At 33.5% G+C, this 23,297-nt stretch overlaps 1 protein-coding gene across 1 annotated transcript in view; it reads left to right on the plus strand.

Moving 5' to 3' along the window:
* Positions 1-23,297, plus strand: part of Smp_211060 (acylaminoacyl-peptidase (S09 family)) — a gene marked incomplete at both ends in the record, with an annotated part of 32,227 nt that extends 8,930 nt beyond the window's left edge. The window contains 8 exons of the mRNA XM_018796602.1: positions 1,010-1,117; positions 3,965-4,056; positions 5,885-6,213; positions 14,743-14,960; positions 16,913-17,036; positions 18,751-18,912; positions 20,655-20,746; positions 23,088-23,297. Coding sequence (XP_018651727.1) covers positions 1,010-1,117; positions 3,965-4,056; positions 5,885-6,213; positions 14,743-14,960; positions 16,913-17,036; positions 18,751-18,912; positions 20,655-20,746; positions 23,088-23,297 — 1,335 coding nt within the window. The remainder of the gene's footprint in view (positions 1-1,009; positions 1,118-3,964; positions 4,057-5,884; positions 6,214-14,742; positions 14,961-16,912; positions 17,037-18,750; positions 18,913-20,654; positions 20,747-23,087) is intronic.

A 23,297-nucleotide genomic window follows, 5' to 3' on the forward strand; every position in this document is an offset into this window, starting at 1 on the left:
ATTAAAGTTTGTCACAAGTGAAGATATATATCTGTTATTTAATTACGGAGCTTTTTGTATTTCAAACGTAGTCTTCATTTTATCACACCACCACAAAAGAGCTGTCCGATACTTCCCTGGTTTCCAATGATATGACAGCCAATATTCATTAGAGCTGAAAACGATCTATTTCCATACTACAAAAGATGTGGACACTAAACTTGTCTACTGAATAAATCCAACTAACCTGGAATCGATAATTGTGTATGTTTCGGCAAGTGGCTATATCCATTTTCGAACCTTTAATCTGTGTTGACGGGATTAATAGAAACAGTTCGTACACCAATCAGGATGTTACTTGATAGAATAAAAATATAATTGAAATACGTTTTCATTTGAAGCAGAAAATTTCCAGCCTTTTGTTTCAGATCAACTTTATGTTCTTTAAGGGGATTAAGCGTTTGCCTTTTCTTAGGAAAATTATTGAGTCTGTTTATAGTTGAAGGGGTTCTATGAAGTTTGATTCAATTTGTAGATTGTATTCGTCACATTCTGATTTTAGAGTATCATTTGCAATCACGAACCACCCGTTTGACTAGACTATATTAGTTAGCCCATTAACGACTTATTTCACGATGTCCCTGAAGTTTGAATAGAGTTCAGATGTGTCTAAGGTGAAATCATTGTCATCACTGAAAAATTATACGATGTTCGCTTTTTACTGGAAATGGATTAAAATTGGAAATGTTCCATAATGGACACCGATCCAACGATTCTAATTGTTGAAAGCTTATCGCAAAAACTGAAGGTCTTATGGTTCGTTTCCTGGTTGGGTCGTCTGTACAATTTTGAAGTCTTATACTAGGAATTAACAGTTATCCAATAAACTCTGGTTATCAATAGCACCGTAACTGAGATTAATCTGTAACTAACATAATACATGAACTCATTTTTGTTTAAAATAAGCCATTTTCCTTTTCATTGGGTCCTCACTAATTTCTTTTTCTTCATTATTGTTCATTAATTATAGCGTAGAGCAATTGCTAAAATGGCCGATATGAAACAATATGGAATTGAACTTGAAGTTATTCCGATTAAACAACAAAATACAAAATTTGATTATAAATTATTGTATGATGTAAGTACAATAGATGAATGGTCTTCTTTGTACATTTCTTTGTGTCTACTATATTCCTTATTATCGTTAACATTTAAAACGAAATTTATATAATCATGCTCATTTCTTATTATAAATGGATTATTTGATCATCGTTATGAACTACACAATTATTATGAATGTCGCTTAGTATCGTGAGGTAACAAATGGCGTATGAATCAACTGTTGGTCACCGGCTACCATGGGACTGCATCTCTTCACGATGCTCCACTGCCTTGTGGGCCAGATCTTTAGATCAAATGTTCCGGGTGTGGCCCCCTAAGAAAACTACCTGGTTCAGTTTGGGTACCTGGGCAGTATCACAGCCCTCACACAATTCAAATGAGATTTGTGTGGTGCATATGTATGTGGTGCTTCGTTGTACCAATATTTATGTGTTTAAATAAATAAATGATGCTCTACTTACAACATAGCCATGTTTAACCCTTTATTCTACCATAATTTTATCATCTCTCCTCATCTTGAGAATCACTTAGCCTCTATTTTATCAAAACTGACAGTTCTCCTGTTACATTTCTTTTATAAATTATTATTCCCTATTACGTAACTTGAATAAACGTGGCTAATTTTTGATGTACGCCAAACCATCCTTTCATCCATCGTTTTTTTCACTCGCCCAATTCTCTAAACTTACATCAATACCCTTCCCCTATGTCTTTTTTTGTTTGAATTCCATCTCTAAATGATTTCAAACTTATTCATGCATAGATACAATTATACTTACTATTTATAAACATTATTATTCTCATTCTTTTCGTCATCATTACCAATTATTTCATATTGTATCTTACCTTAATGTTACACTTCAATATTTACTTTGTTTAATGACTTAATCACCATTCATCTATTTGATTATATAGACAATAACAATGTATGAAATTCAATGTAAATATGATCATACAACTTATTAAGTAAATGATAACATTATCGATAAAATAATTTTTCATTTGTAAAACATCTTCATTTTAATGAATGATGGATACAATGGATTTCTTTCATGATTTTATAATTTAGTTGTCAAGTGATAAATTTAGAAAAAAAAAATCTTGGCATATGATTTTTTTCAACTTTCTAGATAATATTCTTTAAAAAAAAACAAAAGAAATCTCTACATTTAACGAGTAATTACACCGTATACAATAATAGATGTGGTACACTGACGGCCTTGAGTTGACCAATCAGAATTAAGATAGCTGCGCGCTAAATTTAAGGTGCAATGATAGATAAGTTGCATGTTATGATAAACTAAATGAAATTTGACAATAATTGACTCTTAAAATTTACGGAATCAATAAAAATATCTATTACTCAAGTAAAATGTAAATTTAAGTTGATTCTTAACTTAAATAACAAAAAATACCTATTCCTAAGGTAGATAGTGTGTTGAAGTGGTCAATGTGATTCAATGAGTAGTCAAGAGTGTCTAATGGAGCTAGATCGTGATGAAAACCTTGACCCTTATTTGTAAACCCTAACTCAAAACTTCAGCCTTACTCTTAATACATTATTTAAACTTTTTAAATTATAACCGATATCATGTGCTAATAATAACTCCATAGGGTGTCAACCCTAACTCAGAATACTATCTTGACTTTTAATACGTAAACATGATCTTTTTCGCTTATTACCAGGAATACTTTGGCATGTGAAGGTTAATTACTCTAATCAAAGCTGTTATCCCACTGTTATTTCACTAGTTTTCATTGTTAGTTGTTAACAGGGTATCATTAATAACCTTGTATTATATAAAAGCTAGTCTTTTCTAACAAATTAAACAAATCTTCAAATGAAACTATCATATTAATTAATATCAATAGCAAGTCTTAAGAAACTTTTAGTCAATAGTATATATAACCTTCATTCAATCATTAAGCTATAGACTCAGAACTGGTTCAATTTTTTTATTTTGATTGGATAAATAGTTTCTGTTAACAACGTCTAAGAAAGGTTAAAGAAATTCTTCAAAGCTTAGTTTAGTGTTTCGATTATAATCCGATTTTATAAAGTGTTATGTGCACATGTAGAGTTATGATTATCACATTTACTTACGTGGTTCTCCAATTGTTATTACTTTAAAAGTCAGCCATTACTGTTTCCGTAATTATCATCGTTAGCATCAAGTCTCCAACAAAATCTAACTTCTTTGCAAACTTTAAAGCCATTTGACTGATAAACATGAAAAAGTAAAAAAAAAATCCAGATCTATAAGGTTTTCTTACTAATTGTCTTCAAAAATCTATAACATCAGCTTGGTATAGCATGTAAGTTGTGTCCTAGTCACTCTGTACTATAATGTTTCTATTCTTAAATGAACTTCGCACAAATTGTCAACTCACTAAGGCCAGTAGCCACATTTCAACTTGATCAATAGAACTCAATCGTCCCTAATAAGGATTTGGGATACATAACACTGGTTAGGAATCAATCACTTGTAAATGTATCTTAGTTCTACAGGAGGTTAGTCGTTGCCCAGATACATACATCATTGTTAACGTCTCTGACTGTGAAGCTGGATGACAGGGGATCAAAGTCTCCAGAGAGCACCTGTTATCTGAATATTACAGCTATACCTCGCTAACGAGTGTCAAAAAGCACAAAACCTTAGTTCAGTGTTTCCTACTGTCCACCCCTAATCACCACCATACAAACTCCATTCGTACACTTGTTGATTCTCTCATGTTTACTTTCTAAAGTTTCACTTTATCAGATTAATCATTTGATATTCAGCTTTCTATTTATTTGTTAAAATCTCGTACCTAAATATATTTGGATATAGTTAGTTTTTTCCATATATTTTTTCTTTGTTAGGAGTTATTAGAGGATGAATTAATGTATCCTGATGTAGACAAATCTTCTTATCATCCTGATCCAACTGAACGTCTTGATGAATTATTGAGCCGGTAAGTTGATATTTTGATGCTTTCAATGACTGTATTATTGATTTGTCCAAATGTTCTTTTAACAAATGTATTGGAAGAGGTAGGAACATTTGTTTATCATATTCCAGTGTAATACTGATTGAACTTTTAAAACCTGTGTGAAATTGTTTACTGGTTATCACTGCTTGGTTTTTTTGTTAGAGGGGAATGATCCCTATTGGATCTGACTATACAAGATATAAATAATTTTCAATATTGAAACAGTTATCCGAGTTGTCTTTAGTTAATTTTCAACTGTTATCAGTTTATGATGTACTCTTCAGTCTCTAGAACCACTAACGAGCGTAATTCTATTGGTAATCAATATAAGTACTTTAACATAGGTTAAATTTAGGAAAGATTTCATAAATCTGAATATGAAAATCATACATTAAATATATCATCTACACATCTTCCTTGAGATGTCCTTTACATACTCCATCATTCTTCTAATCCTGTTGTTATTCCGATTGCTCTCAGTTTCCTTTCACTTCTCTTTATTTCAATCTTCTGTTGGTAAGCATTCGACTTTCAATTCCTGCTACATACTACTTATGTCTATCCGTATAAGTAGTACACACCGCAGTAGTAAGTAAATTATTGACGATGAAGTGAAATAATGGTTCACTAATTGTAAAAACCTCACTCCTTTTAAAATATTTGGTTCAAAAATCCTACTTTACTAATTATTATTTGGACAGTGAATTGCTATCACTCACTTCAGCATTATAGCTTAAGAGTTGAGTACACAAGTATTCACTTAATTACTAAGTAGTGGCATTATGTCTATATTATTTTATATAGCGTTTTGACGAAGATCAGTTTCTGTTTTTCAGACTGATGAGTACTAGTAAGCATCGATTATTGGATTGAAAGCAAATGGTGAACAAGACAGAGTGCTTACCGAAAAATTGAACAATTTAAATTTCAAACATTCGTTTTCACTGAGTAGAGTAATGACAGCAGATTTCTAATGAAGATCAATGTCTGTTTAGTTCTTTTTAGTATCTAGTGATTGTCTAGTTGGTGATGCTTATTTCAATATCAAAATAACTATTAGCAATGTCAAGTTAATCCGTTTAGGATATATATATTGCAATAGAGACTGATCGATCGAGGTCTTTAACATTAACTACGGGAAAATGTAAACCCTTATTAATATCTTCATAGCTGTTGGGCTATTTTGTGACTATATGGAGTTAGTAACTTAGTGGATAACGCGTTGTTATGCATTCTAAATGAAATGTACTAGGTCCCAGTATCAATGTAAACATCAATACTAGGATGCAGGTATACCTATCTGACGAGTCACAAATAGGAAGAAATGTTCATCTTGGACTCCATTTCAAGCCACGTACGAAGTATTCTGAGATTTCGGTTGATTATTTATTTGGTTTCCGGGTGTTAGTTTAGTTTGATAAGAGATTTCATCATTTAATTCTACCAGCCAGAGAACTATTGAAAACCAGCGTATTGTTTAATTGTTCCATTCTAGTATTTGATACTCGTTATTGATGAAAAGTAAAAAACCCTGAACAAAATCGTTTTCTTTTTAAACTTTTGAGTCTAGATATGAATTGGAATCAAGTGATTTTATTCCCCAATTTTAGTCAGTTCATAATAGAGCACGTTGTCATACTCAGTCTTATCATTGATATCTGTCTTAATTCCTAAATGATTAAATTTCAGTATTCATAAATTTCCATATCGAAGTCAGCTACTTCTAAACAAACAATCAACAATGACTGCCTATTTACGTATCAAGTATTCTAATTATTTTGCTAATTTTTTTTCTATTTGTTTATTCTAGTATTAACTCACATGAATTACGTCGATCACGTTTAGCTCGTTTGCCTTTTCATCTTGGATCATCGAAAAATCTTACCTTAGGTATTTCAGTGTATTGTTTAGTTTATCCAACACGTTTACCTTCTCCAATATGGCTTTCATCTTCAGATAATAAAACTGTACGTGTTCATAGAGATTATTATAAAATTATAGATCCATACGGATCTTTTGATCCAGTTAAAGATTTATTACCATCTCATGATTTAGTACGTGGCATAAAACTTGATGGTCGTTATATATGCTTTGATAAAGATGAATTAACTGAAGCTGTACGTAATATTGCTCCTGTCGGTAAGTATTGTTTCATACAGTTTATTATTATTATTTAATTTGTAAACAATTGTCATTATAACTTATTTTAGTATATCAACATAGTACTTATTCACAACTTTACCGAATTAATGAACATACTCAATCTCTCTTCTACAATATGACCATCCCCAGTACTCTCGATTTTAGCTATTAGGAAGTTCAAAGAAAGACAGTGTCTGGTCTTCTACTGTAAAGAATATATTTTCTCAAAAGAGTATCACTCTTTATGTATACAGATTCCTTTTAATATGTACATTTAATTAATTATAGCTTAAAATAACAAGAAAAACGTTTTACTGTACATGAGGACTTGGAAAACCCTGATTACAAACCAATGGTGCACATGGGCTGGCTCCAGTATCCTGAAGGAACGAATGACGTATGAATCAGTCGTCGGTCACCGGCTACCATGGGGCTGCATCTCCTCACGATGCTCCACTGCCTTGTGGATCAGACCTTTAAGTCAAAGGCTCCGGGTGTGGCCCCCTAAGAAAACTACCTGGTTCAGTTTGGACACCTGGGCAGTATTACAGCCCTCACACAAATCAAATGAGATTTGTGTGACGCATATATATCTGGTGCTTCGTTGTACCAATATTTATGTGTTTAAATAAATAAATGATGCTCTACTTACAACATAGCCATGTTTAACCCTTTATTCTACCATAATTTTATCATCTCTCCTCATCTTGAGTATCACTTAGCCTCCCTATGACGTAACTTGAAAAAAACGTGGCTAATTTTTGATGTACGCTAAACTATCCTATCCTTTTTTCACTCACCCAATTCTTTAAACTTATGTCAATACCCTCTCCCTATATCTTTTTTTTTAATTCCATCTCTAATTGATTTCAAACTTGTTCATGCATAGTTAGAAATCAGAATATATAATATATAATAAAATACTTAAATAATTAAGCATTGAAATTGTTATAACTTGTAGCCTGCCTGCGTGTCCAGTTGATATACGAACTGATAATGCCTCCAATTAGAGATCAGTGATTTATCAATCGGACCAGTGATACACAAAACCCGTACGATCAGTCTAGAGTACTTATCGGTCGTGCTTCCTGCCTTGCCCAGCCAGTTAAATCCAGAACACCAATAACAGTCTCTGCATTATGAATCATTATATTTCAAACATACTGAGTTTATGTAACAAACAAACTGACCACATCGTACCATAAAACAGAAAATAACATTTGTACAAGATTCAACTAAATGTGGCCGTTAATAGGGGGAACAGTAACAACTAGACTGAGGATAACTCAAGAACGGTAAATCGTATAATAATAGCCTATGAGTCAAAATAAAGCTTATAATAAGAGGGACATGAATATGAATAGTTTAGTTACTTAACAATTATACAATACTAAATACACATATTATATTGGTCCATAGATAGTTCTCAAAAGTTACCATTCATAATTCTCTTCGGGATATAACAGAAATTCTTAAATGAGAATTGAATATTAAACTAAACGATTATTATATTGAATTTATGAATAACTTTCTTCTTGATTACCTCTTATTCACTTTTTTTATTTTTACAAATTCTGGAAGTTTCGATTGTTATATTTAATATTGATAAATTCAATTTAACCATCATAATGAAGTTTTATGCCCCTCTCTTCATACTAATTTTATGTAAACCAAACCGTCTAAATAAACATATATACAATCTTATTGTTTATATTCATGTAAATCTTATAATTTAGTTTGGAGACATTAATGTTTTTGAAGGTATTTCTTAGAGTTTGGTTTATTTCGTAAGTTTCATTCGTCATGGATTGATATTAGTCAATGTAATATTCGAAACATTGATGCACTGAATGTCCCCGTATGCAGCGTTGTGGATGTACATTGTTAAGTCACATACTGGGACGAAACAGCTATCCAGTGCTGCCAGATTTTCATTGGTGGTTTAAGTTAGATCGGTTCATAATTTCAATGAAACTCAACTATCTTCGCAACCTTATACTGATAAAATATGATAGTTAGCGTGTATTAGTAACTTACTTTATGATGTTTTTAATGTTGTCGTGTGCATCTGTGACGGGTGGTGTCCAGACTTGTTGGAAATGAAATAGTTGTCACCAATGGCATTCGATAACCGTCGTGTTATTTCGTACGTTTATTGAAGTTGGAAATGTGTACCACTGGGTACCTACTCAATGATTCTACCGGTCAAGTGTTCATTGAAAGATCTGACAGTTCTGGATTCTATCTCTAATTGTATTGTGCGCGTACATTATTGAGGAGCCTCATAGTAGGACGAAATAGCTGTCTGATGTTCTCTGACTTCCAGTAATACGCCTAATAAGATCGATGTGTTACGAATTTAACTTACAAGTATAGTTTTTATTAGTTTCAGTCTTCTTTTATACAATTCATATTTGCCAGATATTATGAACAGACGCTGACTCATGTTTGTTGTATTTGTTTACGTATAATATGACCGTTGAAAATTTTGTTATCAATCTTTCTTTCTCAATTTCATTAATTATTTTTGTTCATTCGGACTATTCGGTTGTCGTTGTCCAATGGTTTTAGTTATATTCGATCACACCATATGCATATCAGTGGTCGAATATTTCCAGTTTGATTAGGGTTTATTAGATTTAATTAATTTTCTATGCTATAGCTGTAAAAAATATGAATAATAACGATATAATTGTTAAAAATGGTAAGTTTATGCAGATTGTTCATCAACAGAATTTAACTTTGGATAACTGTTGTAAACCAAAGACTACCTGATGTTAGTGATTGTGAGGGACTCATTGACACTGCACACCTGCAGCCCAAACACTTATGGGACTTAGAACTTTCAGATATCAAGGGTAGCGCGTTACTTTTAAACTTAAGTTTTGGGTGCAAATTATTTTCAACTTAAATAATTTACACAGGCTTCTAATACTAATAGTGGTGATAATATGTTTGTGTTAGTGATTAACTACTGGAATAATTCCGTAATTTCTAGTATGAACTCAAGGACCTTGGAGTTCAACTATGTCGTGAAACATATCACCGGTGTTATTGAATGTTGGTTGCTCGATATCATAAATTGACTGAAATTTGGAACATAAACTATTGGTTGCCAATCCAGTTATCTAAATGTTAGTTGGCTTGTCACGAGGTTTAGAAATTCTGGTTCCGATATCTTTTTAGACCTTATGTATGTGGATCACTGAGGAGAAGTCTTCAGTCAGTCACAACGTAGAACTTTGTACGTACGTACATCAGTTCAAGTTGTCATACCACATTAGCACAGAGATGAAGTTGTCGATTCAAATTCCATAGTGGTAGAAATAGTAAGAGTATAAACATTAATGTGAAAGATTAGGGTTTGAAGATATTATTGAAGGAGTATAATCCATTGAAATAAATTTGGAAAGAGAAAAAAGATAGAGATATGAAGAATTCAGAAGATTAGAATTTAGTAGAACACAAAGAGTGGATGCACTTTCGCCATTGCAAACGATTTTGAGCCATGTCATTCAAGTTCTCTAACCATAGATTGCTATCATCTCGCTCATCCCAACCAGGTAGTTTACACATACCAACATGGCTCAGTCCACTTGTCAGCGACTTCATGGATTTGTGCCACGTTTTGGTCTGGCCGCCCCTAGCTTTCTTTCAACCTACTCCTACATCATAAAACATTGCACATCGGGGCAGTCGGTGGTTGGAGATACCTAACACGTGTCGCAGCTATCTCAACTGATGAAGTTTCACTGCTTCATCAATCGATTTGCCATCCTTACCTAGTACCCGTTTCCTAACAACTGCGTTACTTAGCCGGTGGTCCCAGGGAGGAGAAGTCTTATACTATGACGAAACCGTTATCCGATTGTCTCTGTTTTACAATAGTTTAACGTACCTTGATCATTTTGTATTGTACATTAGTTCCGATCAGCTACTTTAACACAGTGAAAAACCAAATTATTGTATTCTCTGATTAATGATTGTTTATAATTTCTTTTTTTTTGAAAATGTTATTTGGTTTGACCTTAATGTCAACTTCACTACAGTTACATTTAGGATGTTGTTTTGGGTCACTAATGATTTTGCTTCACATGGAATCATTGTAATATTTTGAAATTTCTCTTTAAATCCAATTTCCATATATTAGTTAGTAATACAATCATATTATTAGGTACACTTCTTACTTCAAACACTTAATTAAACCCATGGAGTGTATATTTATGTATAATTCTGGTTTACGAATCAAAGAATAACATTGGTGGTAGTCATTGTGCATTTAAGTATTTAGATTATGATTCATAGTTTATTAATAGGAGTTAAGTAGAGCGGTGTATTGTGACGGACGGTGTCCGAAATTCAGTACTGATACACTATCTGCTATGCGCTTAGCCAATGAAATGCCCTTGTCCTTCAGGTCACTTCTGATTGCCATCGACTGACCTTCTCATTGGCTTAACATACTAACTTTCCTGCCTGAAAAATAAGTCTTGCTCCTTGGAATCAACTGAAGGCGTTGAGGAAAACGTCTTTTTCTTGATGATCTTCTTGGGGTCTGGCTATCATTTCTTCTGCGCTGATTTTGCAAGTTCCAGCTAGGAGGTTCTTTATCCGAATTTAGCCTATTGCGGATGTGGTTTACCATATCACTGTGAGTCGGTGGTGGTTAAAGTGTTTGACTTCAGTCACTAAGTTACCAGTTCAGATCAGTCTCCACCTATTTCAGTTTAATATACCAGGCAGCTTCATTAGCTCTCATGCTCAGAGTGCGGCTCACATCCAAGTACACTAGTTCGTACCGTGTAAATGAGTTAATAATAATAATGTAAAAAAGGATTATACGTGTAAATTTAATAAAGTTTCACTTTGTACAGAACTAGTTGTTGGGTATCAAATGTTTCTTTCATTACTCTTCACCCATTGTCTTCTGAATTTTCGAATGTGCTGGGGAGTCAATCCTGTTTTTTTACTCGCTTATCGGAATACTTTCTTGAATCCCCTCTTCTTCAACTGATATTCTCATTGTGCTAATGGGAATGTTGTTCTACTAACATAAATTACTACACTTCTTAGGAACATCTATTCATATTTAATAATGGATATATATGACGAAAAAGGAAAGAAGATTATTCATTTTGTTTTCATTCAAGTGTCAATTTGTTCTAATTATTCACAAATAAAGGGTAATATTTAATTTTGATTTGATTAAGTTTCAATGTCTTAATTTATGTAAACCGGAAAACGCTCATTCAGACGTAAAAACAAGAAAGTATGTGTGTATGTGAGATGGAGAGGGGTTCAGGGAAAAGTTTTTTTCTCAAATATTTATTTTCGGCTGTTTTATTCTGTTTATGGCACGTTTGTTAATGACTTGTAGGATACGGTAACAAGAATTCAAAGATACATAGATGTACAAATGTGTATTACTCTTAATCGTAGATTAGAAATGGAATTGCCAAGATGTTGAAAAATTAATCAGGAATATCTTAGATTTATTTATTTATATAAACACATAAATATTGGTATCGAGGGACACCGAAATATATATGCACCATATGGACTATCGAATCTGTCTGTGGGCTGGGATGCTACCCAAGTACCCAAATCGAAGCAGATAGTTTGACAAGTAGACCACTCCTCTAACCTTTGATCCAGAGGTCTAAACCATAAGGCAGTGGAGCACCGTTAGGAGATGAGGTCTCATAGTAGCCGGTCTTCAACGATAGGTCCGTACTCCATTTGTCCACTCAAGATTATGGAACTCACGTGCAACATTGGTTTGGAGTTAGGGTTTTCTAACTCCTCAAGGTGGATCCTTCATATCCATCAACTCGGTTAAAGCGCCAGACATTCGCTATTCGTCTTTTCAACTTCGCATACAACACCCCCACCACGAGAAGGCAGTGAGTAGGACTTCTGTGCTAGTGGCTATATGGGCGTGGCCATATGAGAGAATTTGGAGAGCAGACTCTTCCGACCCTCGTGCGTACCAGGACATTTGGGGGCAATGCCATAGAAACTAGATTTAGATTAATAACTAATCATTAAAAAACTTGAAAACAAGAAATAATCATTCTGAGTAGGGGTAAGCGACTGGTCGGATGATATAAAAAGGGGTGTTAGGTGGTTGTATGAAGTTGACGAGATACTCCCCATACAGATTTCATGCTAGCTGGGCTTGTTAGCAAGACGTGCCTGGAATCTAGCTGTGACTGGTGTTATCTGTAGGCTTCTAATCCAGTTTCACAGTTCAAGACTTTACTATTGAGCCACTCGGGCCGTGATTGATCTCCTGTAAGGATAAGATGCTGGAAATTGATTTATTTCTGAGTAGTCAACAATGTTAAGTTGTCTAGTCTCTTAACGATGATCGAACTATATAGATTACCTTTAACTATCTAACATCTCAATACAATACTCGCAATGTTGAGTCGCATAGAGAGGTTCCCATGTTTTAACTTGACGATTGATAGAATTCGACAAACAATAAATGACCAGACAAACATGAAAATGGTTACTACTTGGTAGTGCATGAAAATTATTCATTTCGAACATAATTGTGAAACGAGTTCAAGACGTTTCGTTTGTAATCACTTTTTAATGATAATGAAGCATCCAGGAATGTTTAGTAGACGGAACAGCAATAACCAGTGCTTCATTATTCATAATTTAAAACGATATTGATGATTTTCACATTGTTCTGCCAATTGAAGGAATAAAATAATACATTATAGGAATGTTCACTGTATTTTTCATTCATGGTGACATATTCATTTGTCAAGTCCTTCTTAGTGCTCGTTGAATTCTATCTGTAATTCTAATTTGTAATGTCTTCACTAGTCTAAGTAATTCGACTTCTCATGCGCAATTATTAGCGATTTAAGGTGGTGGTTAGAGCTAGTCGACAGGAAACTTTAAACTTATTTTATGAGCTGTTTAACACTCGTCAGCAAGGTTGTACTTTAGAATAAAAGATCGAAAATGAATTTTCTACAAATTTTACTAATTATGATAGATTACTTGTTTTGAAACTTGTGTTCTTTAAAACCACCCTACTTTTTGCCAGTAGCCACCTCTGTGTGATTTAAATGAAGTATCCAGCTATTTCTAAAAAACAAACGCAATTTGTAGACTATACAAGATGGATATCTACATAAGTCGTATTTGCTAGTATTCTAATATCTATCCCGATACACAACAATTAATGAAAATGAACGTGAAATAAAATGGAGTTAACATTATGTGTGTTCCTGATGTCTTTGCTTTATGTAAAAGCCGAATCTTGCAAGCATACGAAAAGTTCTATAGATAATTTCAAAAGCTGATTTGAAATCGACATGGAGACAGGTATCAACCCAAACGTCTTAAAATGAATTTTTTTTATTGTTATTTTTTGTCATTTTTGGTCAACCATGAGTATTGATATTCAGAAATCCGATAATGTATTTGTCTAGTTGTTTGGCCAGTATAACTAGCCTCGCAACAGCAGTTGAAATGGTAGTTGCACATAGAGGCAGGGGAACTAGGCAATTTATTTTGTGAGCATGGGCATGATCTTACTGCATTAAATGTATTTTTTACGTCTTTTCTTATACATTGAATTACTATTTTGATGGCATTATCACCTTTGAAATGCAGTTTTACGAATCAAGCTTTTTTTGGTATAGTCGGTAATTTTTGTTCAAATTTAGTTTTAGACTTATTTTTCTTCAGAAGTTTTGATAGGTATCTGTATTCACTTAATAAATCACAAATAGGTCTTGATTCCTCTTCAAAAGTGTCGTTAGAACAAATAATCTTGGCTCTATGAGTCAAGCTATTGACTAAGTTTCTCTAGTTAGACTAATTACCTTTTTTGACTAATAAAGACCGACCACAGGTAACGACTGAATACCCTTATTCCTTTTGATTAAACGCAATTCCTTTTACCTCATATAACTAGTCAGAAGACTAAGACAGCAAGTCTATATCCTTACCATTAATACGACTTTAAAAAACTCAAAGGATTATGTACATCAATTACACGATCTTAACCCACTACAAATAAAAAATCAAAATTCTTTTTACATAACTTGGAGTCATACATGATACAAAAACTGGACAGTGTGTGCATAATTAATTAACGATAAGACATGTATCAACAGTTAAATACGTTGATTAAAAGCTTATAATTAGGACAATATATGAATCTCATAAAACAGCTATTTAATAATTACATAATACAAAGTAGAAATATTAGTTTCTATCCTAAAAGCTATAGGTTTCGTGCTAGTTGGCACCCATCAACAAGCTGCACTTTTAATCTTGTAGAAAAATGGTGACCATTATGAGATTAGAAGTCGAATCATTCAGTTTCATAATCCAGTTGCCTAAAGTGCAATTGATGAAGTCTGATTTCAATCAATTAACCCAGTGATTATGAATGTCTAGTGCCTTTATTAACTGTCAAATCATTGTTCTAACAAAATAGGTTTCAACTATGAATAATTATCTTCCTATTCATCTCGTATTTTTTATTTATTTTAGGTTTACACCTATTAGGTTTCATATCACAGAAATTTTTAAAACGATATTATTACATTCGTCCAGCACATTTTATTTATCCTGATGAAAAATCAATTCATGGAAGTCGTTTATGGTTTACCGCTTTATTAAATCGATGTTTACATCGAAAGTTATTAGCCATAGCTATATATGTTCAACGTAAAGGTCAATTTCCTCGTCTTGTTGCATTACTTCCTCAGGTATTCCATCCGTTTTTATTTTGTGATTTATACTGGTGTTTATCTTCTTGTTCCAAAGAAATGTAAAGTTTATTGTATACCTATACTACAATCATTTGGTAAGTAAGGAGTCTGTGGAGACTGTCGTCATAATGAACTCATTTCAACTGAAGAGGTATCGACAACTGGAAATTATTAGTCGGTTATTTTTTCTGCTTTTTTTGAATTCCTTCGAAGTATAAGCCCAATACTTCACATGACAATCAATATGACGCATTAAGAATGTTACTTGGTCGTCACTTTCATCCACCGTTTGTTAGGCTATATGAAATCAGAACCCAAACTCGGAGCATTAAAAGGATTTATGGTGTCGCATACATTAGTAGCTACTCGGAATTCAAACAGGAAGAAAGTTAATTATTTATATAACTGAATGATAAACAAACAATAATATATTTATAATGTTAGTATTAACTATTTTAATATATTAATCTTAGGGGATTTGTCAAGTTTATAGAATTTTCATAGTTTAAATCACAGACTGAACTTAGTTAGACCACCATTAGAAACCTGGGAGCACTGGACAGCTGTTTCATCCTCGTGTAGGATTCCTCAGTAGTGCACACTCAGGGCTCTGCATCCATGAATTGAGCCAAGGACCTTCGGTCTCACACTCAAGCTGAGATCAGCTCGTCATTTAAACTGTTTAAATATATGTTAAGAAAGAATATCGACGTTGTTCATTTTTTCTCTGAACCAGTGTTACATAAATTGTAATACTTTAGGTTATATATGAAAAGGTTTTTACTACTTCTCCAATTAATTGCGTTTTCAGCCTATTTTCTATCATTTTAAATGAGTTCTATCCAATGGTAGGTCTTTCTTCATCATAAAACAAAGTAGTTTATATTCTTAGTTCAAAGAAACTTTATTTAAATTATCAGCTCTTTGTTTCAATATTGAAATATAGATGCAGCAATGTAATCTTTGTTTATGATTAAGTGTTCTATGCTCAATGTCATATATGTCGAATGCTTTAGTGGCAGTCGAATTCTAATAACCAATAAGTCACGAGGTCTAAAGGATTTGACGTCGCAGTCAAACAGATTAACATCATGAATGCTCCAAAGATAGCACAGGTTGGCATAAGCCTTTCTGGCTTTCCCTATACGTGAATTGATCTTGTCACTCACGTTACCACCATGAACTACACAACTACCTAGGTATACGAACTTCCTAACTACTTCTATCTACTCACTACCAAGGGTCAGTGCCAACGCAGGGTCCTACCAGTCTTGTAAAAGTACTTTGCGCTTAGAAAATGCAAAGCATATACCATGCTTACGGATACTTCATATGAAACTCCTAATTAACCTACATGGACCGAAGAACTACTGATCATTTTGAAAATATTATATGTTAAGTTTAGTGACACGGACGAGACTCTTAAACCCAAGTTAATAGTAGTAAGTAAGATTCGAGCTTACGACCTCGTTTAATAATCTAATATAGTGGTATACCTAATTCATAATAAGATGTGTATATTATTCCTCTTTACAATTATTTTTTATGATTATATGACAAAATACATTTACCAAACGTTTTTTATTCATAAAATATGTGTGATCATTCGAGTTTCAGATTCATTAAAACTACTTTGGTTATCTATTTCTTTATTTGAATACATAAACATTAGTACAAGGGGCACCAAATATCTACTTCCATTTTTTAAATCATCAATCAAAGGTAGAATTATGAACTATTGTATCTCGTCTAAGTGATTTGAAGGTGTCAAGTTTTAAGTTTCTGGTTCTGTACCCATTTAAGAGAAGGGGCATTTTCATTAGGCACTGTTGATGATTTCCCCAACAACCATTTAGTGCTTTTTGGCTGTCACTTTTTCTCTATGATAAATTTCATACATTATATTCAGCTGACATACTGAATGATTTCTATCTATTTCACTTACCTAGGCAGAGCAGACAAATGATGATGACGGTGCTAATAGAACTCAAACAATACCACCCGGATTTCATATTATATTTTTACCTTACGCTGATGATTTTCGTGATATTGAAATCCCAACGAATGAAATAGGTATGATTATTATCATTATCATTTTTTTAAGTATAGAATCTTAAATTCGATTCATTTTACATAACTGATTATTTAATGATAAATAATGCAATTCACTAAGTCGATTTCAGACTTATGTACTAGTTATTGAGAACTGACTTTCAACCCGTACGTCTCAGGTCTAAATCCTTCTCTGTTTACATCGATTTTGTAGTACTGCTTTAGTGGCACTTTTTTCAGGGAAACATTTCTACGACTGTGTTATTTGATTGAATCTAAAAAGTTCTCTGAGGAATAACGGTCGATAGAATATGAGCATTGAAAAAGAACTATATTTTAATTCGAAGAAAAATGTACCAAGGTACATCCTTTCATAATAATTTATCTGGATTAAAATTTTATGGTCAATCGACAGCTAAATTGTGTGGATCCAAGCATTATCTTTATTGACAGACCCATCACTGAGGGAGGGATCAATACTTTGGTTAAAAGAATATGTTTGTCAGTTGCGCAATATGTGAAGTAAATTAGTCAAGCATCCAAATATCTAAAGGTGTTAATCGACATCAAATTGATCGAATACACTGATTATTATCCCTATAATGTCATATATAAATTGAAAATTGTTTACAAGCTAAACTATTTACTTGAACGACAAATCTCAAGAATTATTAGTGGAATTTTGAAAGTCTTTCATATTTCCAAGTGGTTAAAAGCTTAGCATTTGAATAATAGACAAATCTACTGCTTGAACACTTGTTATCGAATTTCACAGACTACTTACGCATTTGAACTTGCACAGTAGAGAAAAAGCGCGAAACGAGAATAAGAGTTTCACTCCAAGGTTAATCTATGTACAGAAAAGCGAGTGGATTTATGGAGTTCTTCTAGAAACCTCTGGAAGCATAATGAATATAGTAGTAATATAAGCGATTATTCAATAAAAATATAACACATTATGCCTCATTTTTATAGATGTTTTTTTTTGGGGGGGGGCTTCTATTTAAAGCTGATTGGATAAAATTTATACAGGCTTTTTCTGAGATTCTAGAAATTTTATCAAGGGATATTAGTGGATTTCTAACAATAATCTGGGATAGTAATAAATTTGAGATCAACGATCGTAATCTTCTTACTATTAACTTCTTTGTCTTGTACGAATTTCAAAATTTGTATAATTGTGTAAGTGCCTGATAGGAAATCTTGATCACAAGTTTCTTCTGTTTAAACAGAACACAAGGAATTTTAACAATATTTTAAATGTCTATTTTATTTAATTATATTCATTGGTCTATGAAGATCATTAACTGTTGAGCTGACCCATGTTAATAGGCTCAGACTACATGTTTGGTGTCCGGGCAACTGTTGTAATAAAGTAATTGGAATTATTGGGTGACCGGATCAGTTGGGAGAATGCAGATGGATGTACTCGTCGCCTTTCTCTAGATCTTGAGTATGAAAATCATCTTATACTTTCTATCCTTAAAATTCATTTATTCTTCTTGAATCATAATTTCATATCTAATGTTTTCTATTACGACTGATATTGTTGACAGTTTCACTACTCTGGGATTTTCCTTAATAATTTTATTTATTTGTCTTAATCTGTTGTGGAAAGATGAACCAATGCATATGTGTCACGCTCTATTATGTGCAAGATTGATGCAAGCGGTTTATTATTTCAATTTTATTCGTAGCAAACGTCATGCTCACGACATTTTTAAATTTTTTTTAGCTAACGAATCTCAAGTGGATATTGCTAAGGCCATGATACGTAAACTTATGGTACCATTTACTCCTGGACAAATTGAAAATCCAACATTACAACGATTTTATTCACTTCTTGAAGCATTAGCTCTTAATCGTGAAACTCAATCAGAAGTTGTTGATCATACATGTAGGTTATTGCAAGTTTTTATTGTTTTGCATTGTTCAACACTAACAGCTGTTAAAGACCACACAAGTATTACATTTTCCACCACTCAGTGGTCAAAATCATATTTCTACAGGAGGTCTGTTGAGGCCGGAACAGCTCAGACAATGAAACTGAGTAGTTCACGTTTCGATTTTGTTCAAAATACCAGTTTCCACAAGATTTCAGGTACATCTTGCTGAGGAGTACCAACTGTTATGAAATCTGGATCCAGAGTTTTATGGGAACTACCTCCAACCACCCAACATTAGTTAGGAGTATATCCTGTATATAATTCGTATATCAATCTTTAATATTGTCACGATGGACTAATTAAATCAATAGAATATTTAGCGCGGCTGACGACATTCCTGTATTAATTATGGTGATCGAAAGTGATTATTCACTGACAGGACCGATCTTTTGGATAAAAACCGGGAAGATTTCAGAAGTCAAAATCACTGGCTAACTGAATAGAAAGAATATATATATGCCACGTTCTCCATCAAAATGTCCAGTTCGTGGGCGTGCTGACTTCCATGGCAATGTCGACCTGCCAAGCCATCTAAATCCGATGCCCACCCAGCAGCCGCGCATCCCACTACTCCCCTCCCTCGATAGCAACTGCTACAGCCAACACCTCCCCATCAGAACACCCCAACCGACGCCACCTCGCACTAGACTGCCCCAACTAAAGCCTTCTCTTCCGGCCCCGCAACAGCGTCCACAGTACTGTACTCTCCCCGGTCCCCCTTTGGAAGCGGCACAAAATGTTGAACAACGATTGAAAACCTGGGAGTACTTAAAGTTTGTGTCGTCCTGATATGGGGTTACACAGCAGTGCAGATACATGATCTTAGCACCAGGAATTAAACTTAGGACTTGGGATCTAACGCGGACTCTCAACTTCTAGACGCGGGGAATCTAGCCCATGATCTTCGGTCTTGCGCAATATCGCTTAACCTGTAGAAAACTAAGCCTACATGCAACGGTGTTAGTGTCTAACTTTAGTCAAGCGAAATGGACGTCCAGTGCTTACAGGCTTACAGTGATGGTCTAACATTGATCGGTTCATGATTTCATTGAAACTCAACAATCTCCACAAACTTATACTGTTAGTTCACTCAATTTATAGCATCAAACAATCCTTTTCCAATATACTTGATGGGTAACTGGCTCGCACTTGATACGGTGGAACATCACCGGGTAAAGCTTCTCAGTAGAATTTCAGAATTACTTCTCAAAATGAGTCACTGGTTAGCGCATAATTATTTACTGGGAGGGGGGTTATTAATATTATAAATTTATGGAATTTCGACATAAAATCTTTAAGATACTGCTTCAGTTTTGTGAAGGTTAAGACCGAAGGCCCTAGATTCAATCCCTGTTGGTGCTTTTAATGGATCTACATTACTAGAGAGTCTTATGCAAGAACAAAACAACTGCTAAATACTCAGTTTTTAAAGCAATTAATCCCTTTTATAAATTTTGATAGAACAACGACAGAGTTAATATGAAAAATGTAATGTATTTGCTTTATACATACCGAAGAATTTGGTCACACAAAAATTTCGATAAATTACTTTAATTGTACGTTTACTCGTTTTTTTTTTTTCTGTTTTCTTAAATCGATTTTGACATTTTGATGTTGCTTTATTTTTATTTCGTGTTGGTGATAAAAACATTAAAATTCGATTTTTTTTTTGTTGAAAAAAAAATCATTTTAGTACCTAAACTTGGAGCTTTCAAAAGAAGAGCCAATGAAGAACTTACAGCATTCAAAGAATGTTTCAATTTAAATAACGAGAGTGTATTCAAAGTGAGTAAAGAAAAGCGTTAAAAATAATCTATATTTGGCATTCAATGGTATTGTGTTTGTGAGTCAATAAGATTTAAAATCGATCAAAGTTGGAAATATATATCACTTCAATATTAATAAGTCGAGTGATTTTAAGTATCAAGAGTTTTCCACGAAATCTGAATGTCCTAGATTCGATTTATGTGTGGAGTCGTGGATAGGTTACTGATGAAAATAATTCCATGCTAGGACGAAACAACTGTCCAGTGCTCCCTGATTTTCAATGATGCTTTAAATGAAATCAATTCATTTAAAATATTAAGCCCTTAATTTACCTTTAGTTTGTTATATCTTTTGGGTGATAAGACTGCCAATAAGAGAGCAGTGAATTTATCGATCGCCCAATGATACACAAAACTGTATGAGCAGTCTTGAGTACTCGTCAGTCCTGCTTTCTGCCTAGCCCAGCCAGTTAAGTCCAGAACACCAATAACAGCCTCTGCAATATGAATCATTATTCACAAACATACTGGGTTTATATTCATTTACTATTGTTTGTTTGAATCTTCCCATCGATGTGTTAGGACTGCAACTGGTCAGTCTCTAATTGGCATATGTGCATACTGTGCGTATTGCCTCGACATAGCCTTAATTCACAAGCATGGTAAGCAGAGATGGATAGTGGCTAGCAGTGGAATACAGGACGCGCATTTCGTCCTATTTGGAACTCGTCAGCTGGACGTACCTGCATCTCAGAGTTGATGTTCACCCTGGGACTCAAACCCAGTACCCTCGCTTCAAACGCCATCGCGTTATCCACTCAGCCACTGAGTCCTGATAGCCACTGGGTTTATATACCAATCAAACAGACCACATCGTACCATAAAATAGAAAATAACATTTGTACAAAATTTGGCCAAATGTGGCTGTGAATAAGAGGAACAGTAATCAATAGACTTTGGATAACTAAAGAATGGTAAATCGTATTATGATAGTCTATGGGTCAAAATAAAGCTCATAATAAAAGGGACACGAATATGAATAGCTTAGTTACTTAACAACTATACAATAGGAAATATACATATCATATTGGTCCATAGATAGTTCTCAACGTTACCATTCATAATTCTCCACGGGATACAACAAATTTCATTAATTTTGAAACACTGACTTAGTATTGGTTAAAGGACTCAAATTTCCACTTACTGGATTACAACATGGGCTTACTTACACACTTGTTACTCATAAGGGGTAGACCGCCAACCAGGCAGGTTGGCGTAAACAGCGAATAATATCACTAGTTGGATGTAAAAGTGTACCTTGAAAGCTGTGTACACGACTAAGTGTTACATTGATTATATTATTTTAGAAACACATCTTTTGGTTAGTCAGTTAACGTGGAGGTATATAGGTTTGAGTCCTGTCCTACACGTGTAGCCGATTTGTTCGTTAATTTAAAATACCGAGTCAATTAGATGAATTCATAAGATCTCATTTATTGTTAATCTATCAATAAACATTAGTTTGTGAAGAAGATCAAATTCATTCTTGAATATTAATTAGTGTTAGGATAGTATAAATGTGCTGTAAACCAAGGAACATTGTTTAGCTGTTTTGTTTTAGTGTCGGACTCCATAACAGTACACACTTATAACTCCCCATTGGTTAAATGCAAAACTTTCAGGTTTAACGGTGAACATATAACCATTGGAATCACTGATTTGGCATCTAATGGTATAATTTCAATGTTAATCATTTTGCTGTAATTCACAATATACAGTGTTTGCAAATGAGCTAATTGACCAAAACTATCAAATTAAGTATTTATTGTAGCAATTATGTTTCTGTGAAAGATATTTACAGTTTATCAATTGTTTAATGCATAGCACCGTTTATGTACACCGTAATAAAAGTATTTTAATTTATATCTGGAATATTCAGATTTCTTTACGGGGTAATAGTTGGTAACCAGTTTCGACATTACGCTATACTTTATTTGATGATTTTATATGATTTAAGGCCATCACTATTAAGATGCATGTGTTCCTAAGATTGTATGCAAGGTTTATTTGTATTGTTGATAGAAATGTTGCTGTTTTCGGTCTTCAAACCACCATTTATGTATGTATCGTGGAGAAGTGATCCAATAACAGTCTATTAACATTCTTAGTCACGTATTTAAACCCGTCTCCGCCTACTTATTTTTCAGAAACCAAGACAATATCTCTTATTCTCGCATGGTAAATTTAAATGAAAGCCGGTTGTCTCTAGATGAACTTGCTTACTAAGTGGTATTAACTTTATAGTTACTTGTTATTAATAACATCCATTGTATTTATTTTCCTCTCTCTTGTAAACACAGAAACCTCGTCCTACACAATCCACTTATAATCAAGAAACAAAATGTTGTTTATCTGAAACAGAATGTAAAGAAGCTGTTCAATCAGGTAATCTACATAAATATACAATACCTGTATTACGTGAAACAATCAAATCACTTGGTCTCAAAATTTCAGCTAGTAAAAAATCAGATATTATTGAAAAAATTATGAACCATTTTACAGAAAACTAA

Source organism: Schistosoma mansoni, chromosome 4, assembly GCF_000237925.1.
Source record: "Schistosoma mansoni strain Puerto Rico chromosome 4, complete genome".
Lineage (NCBI taxonomy): Eukaryota > Metazoa > Platyhelminthes > Trematoda > Strigeidida > Schistosomatidae > Schistosoma > Schistosoma mansoni.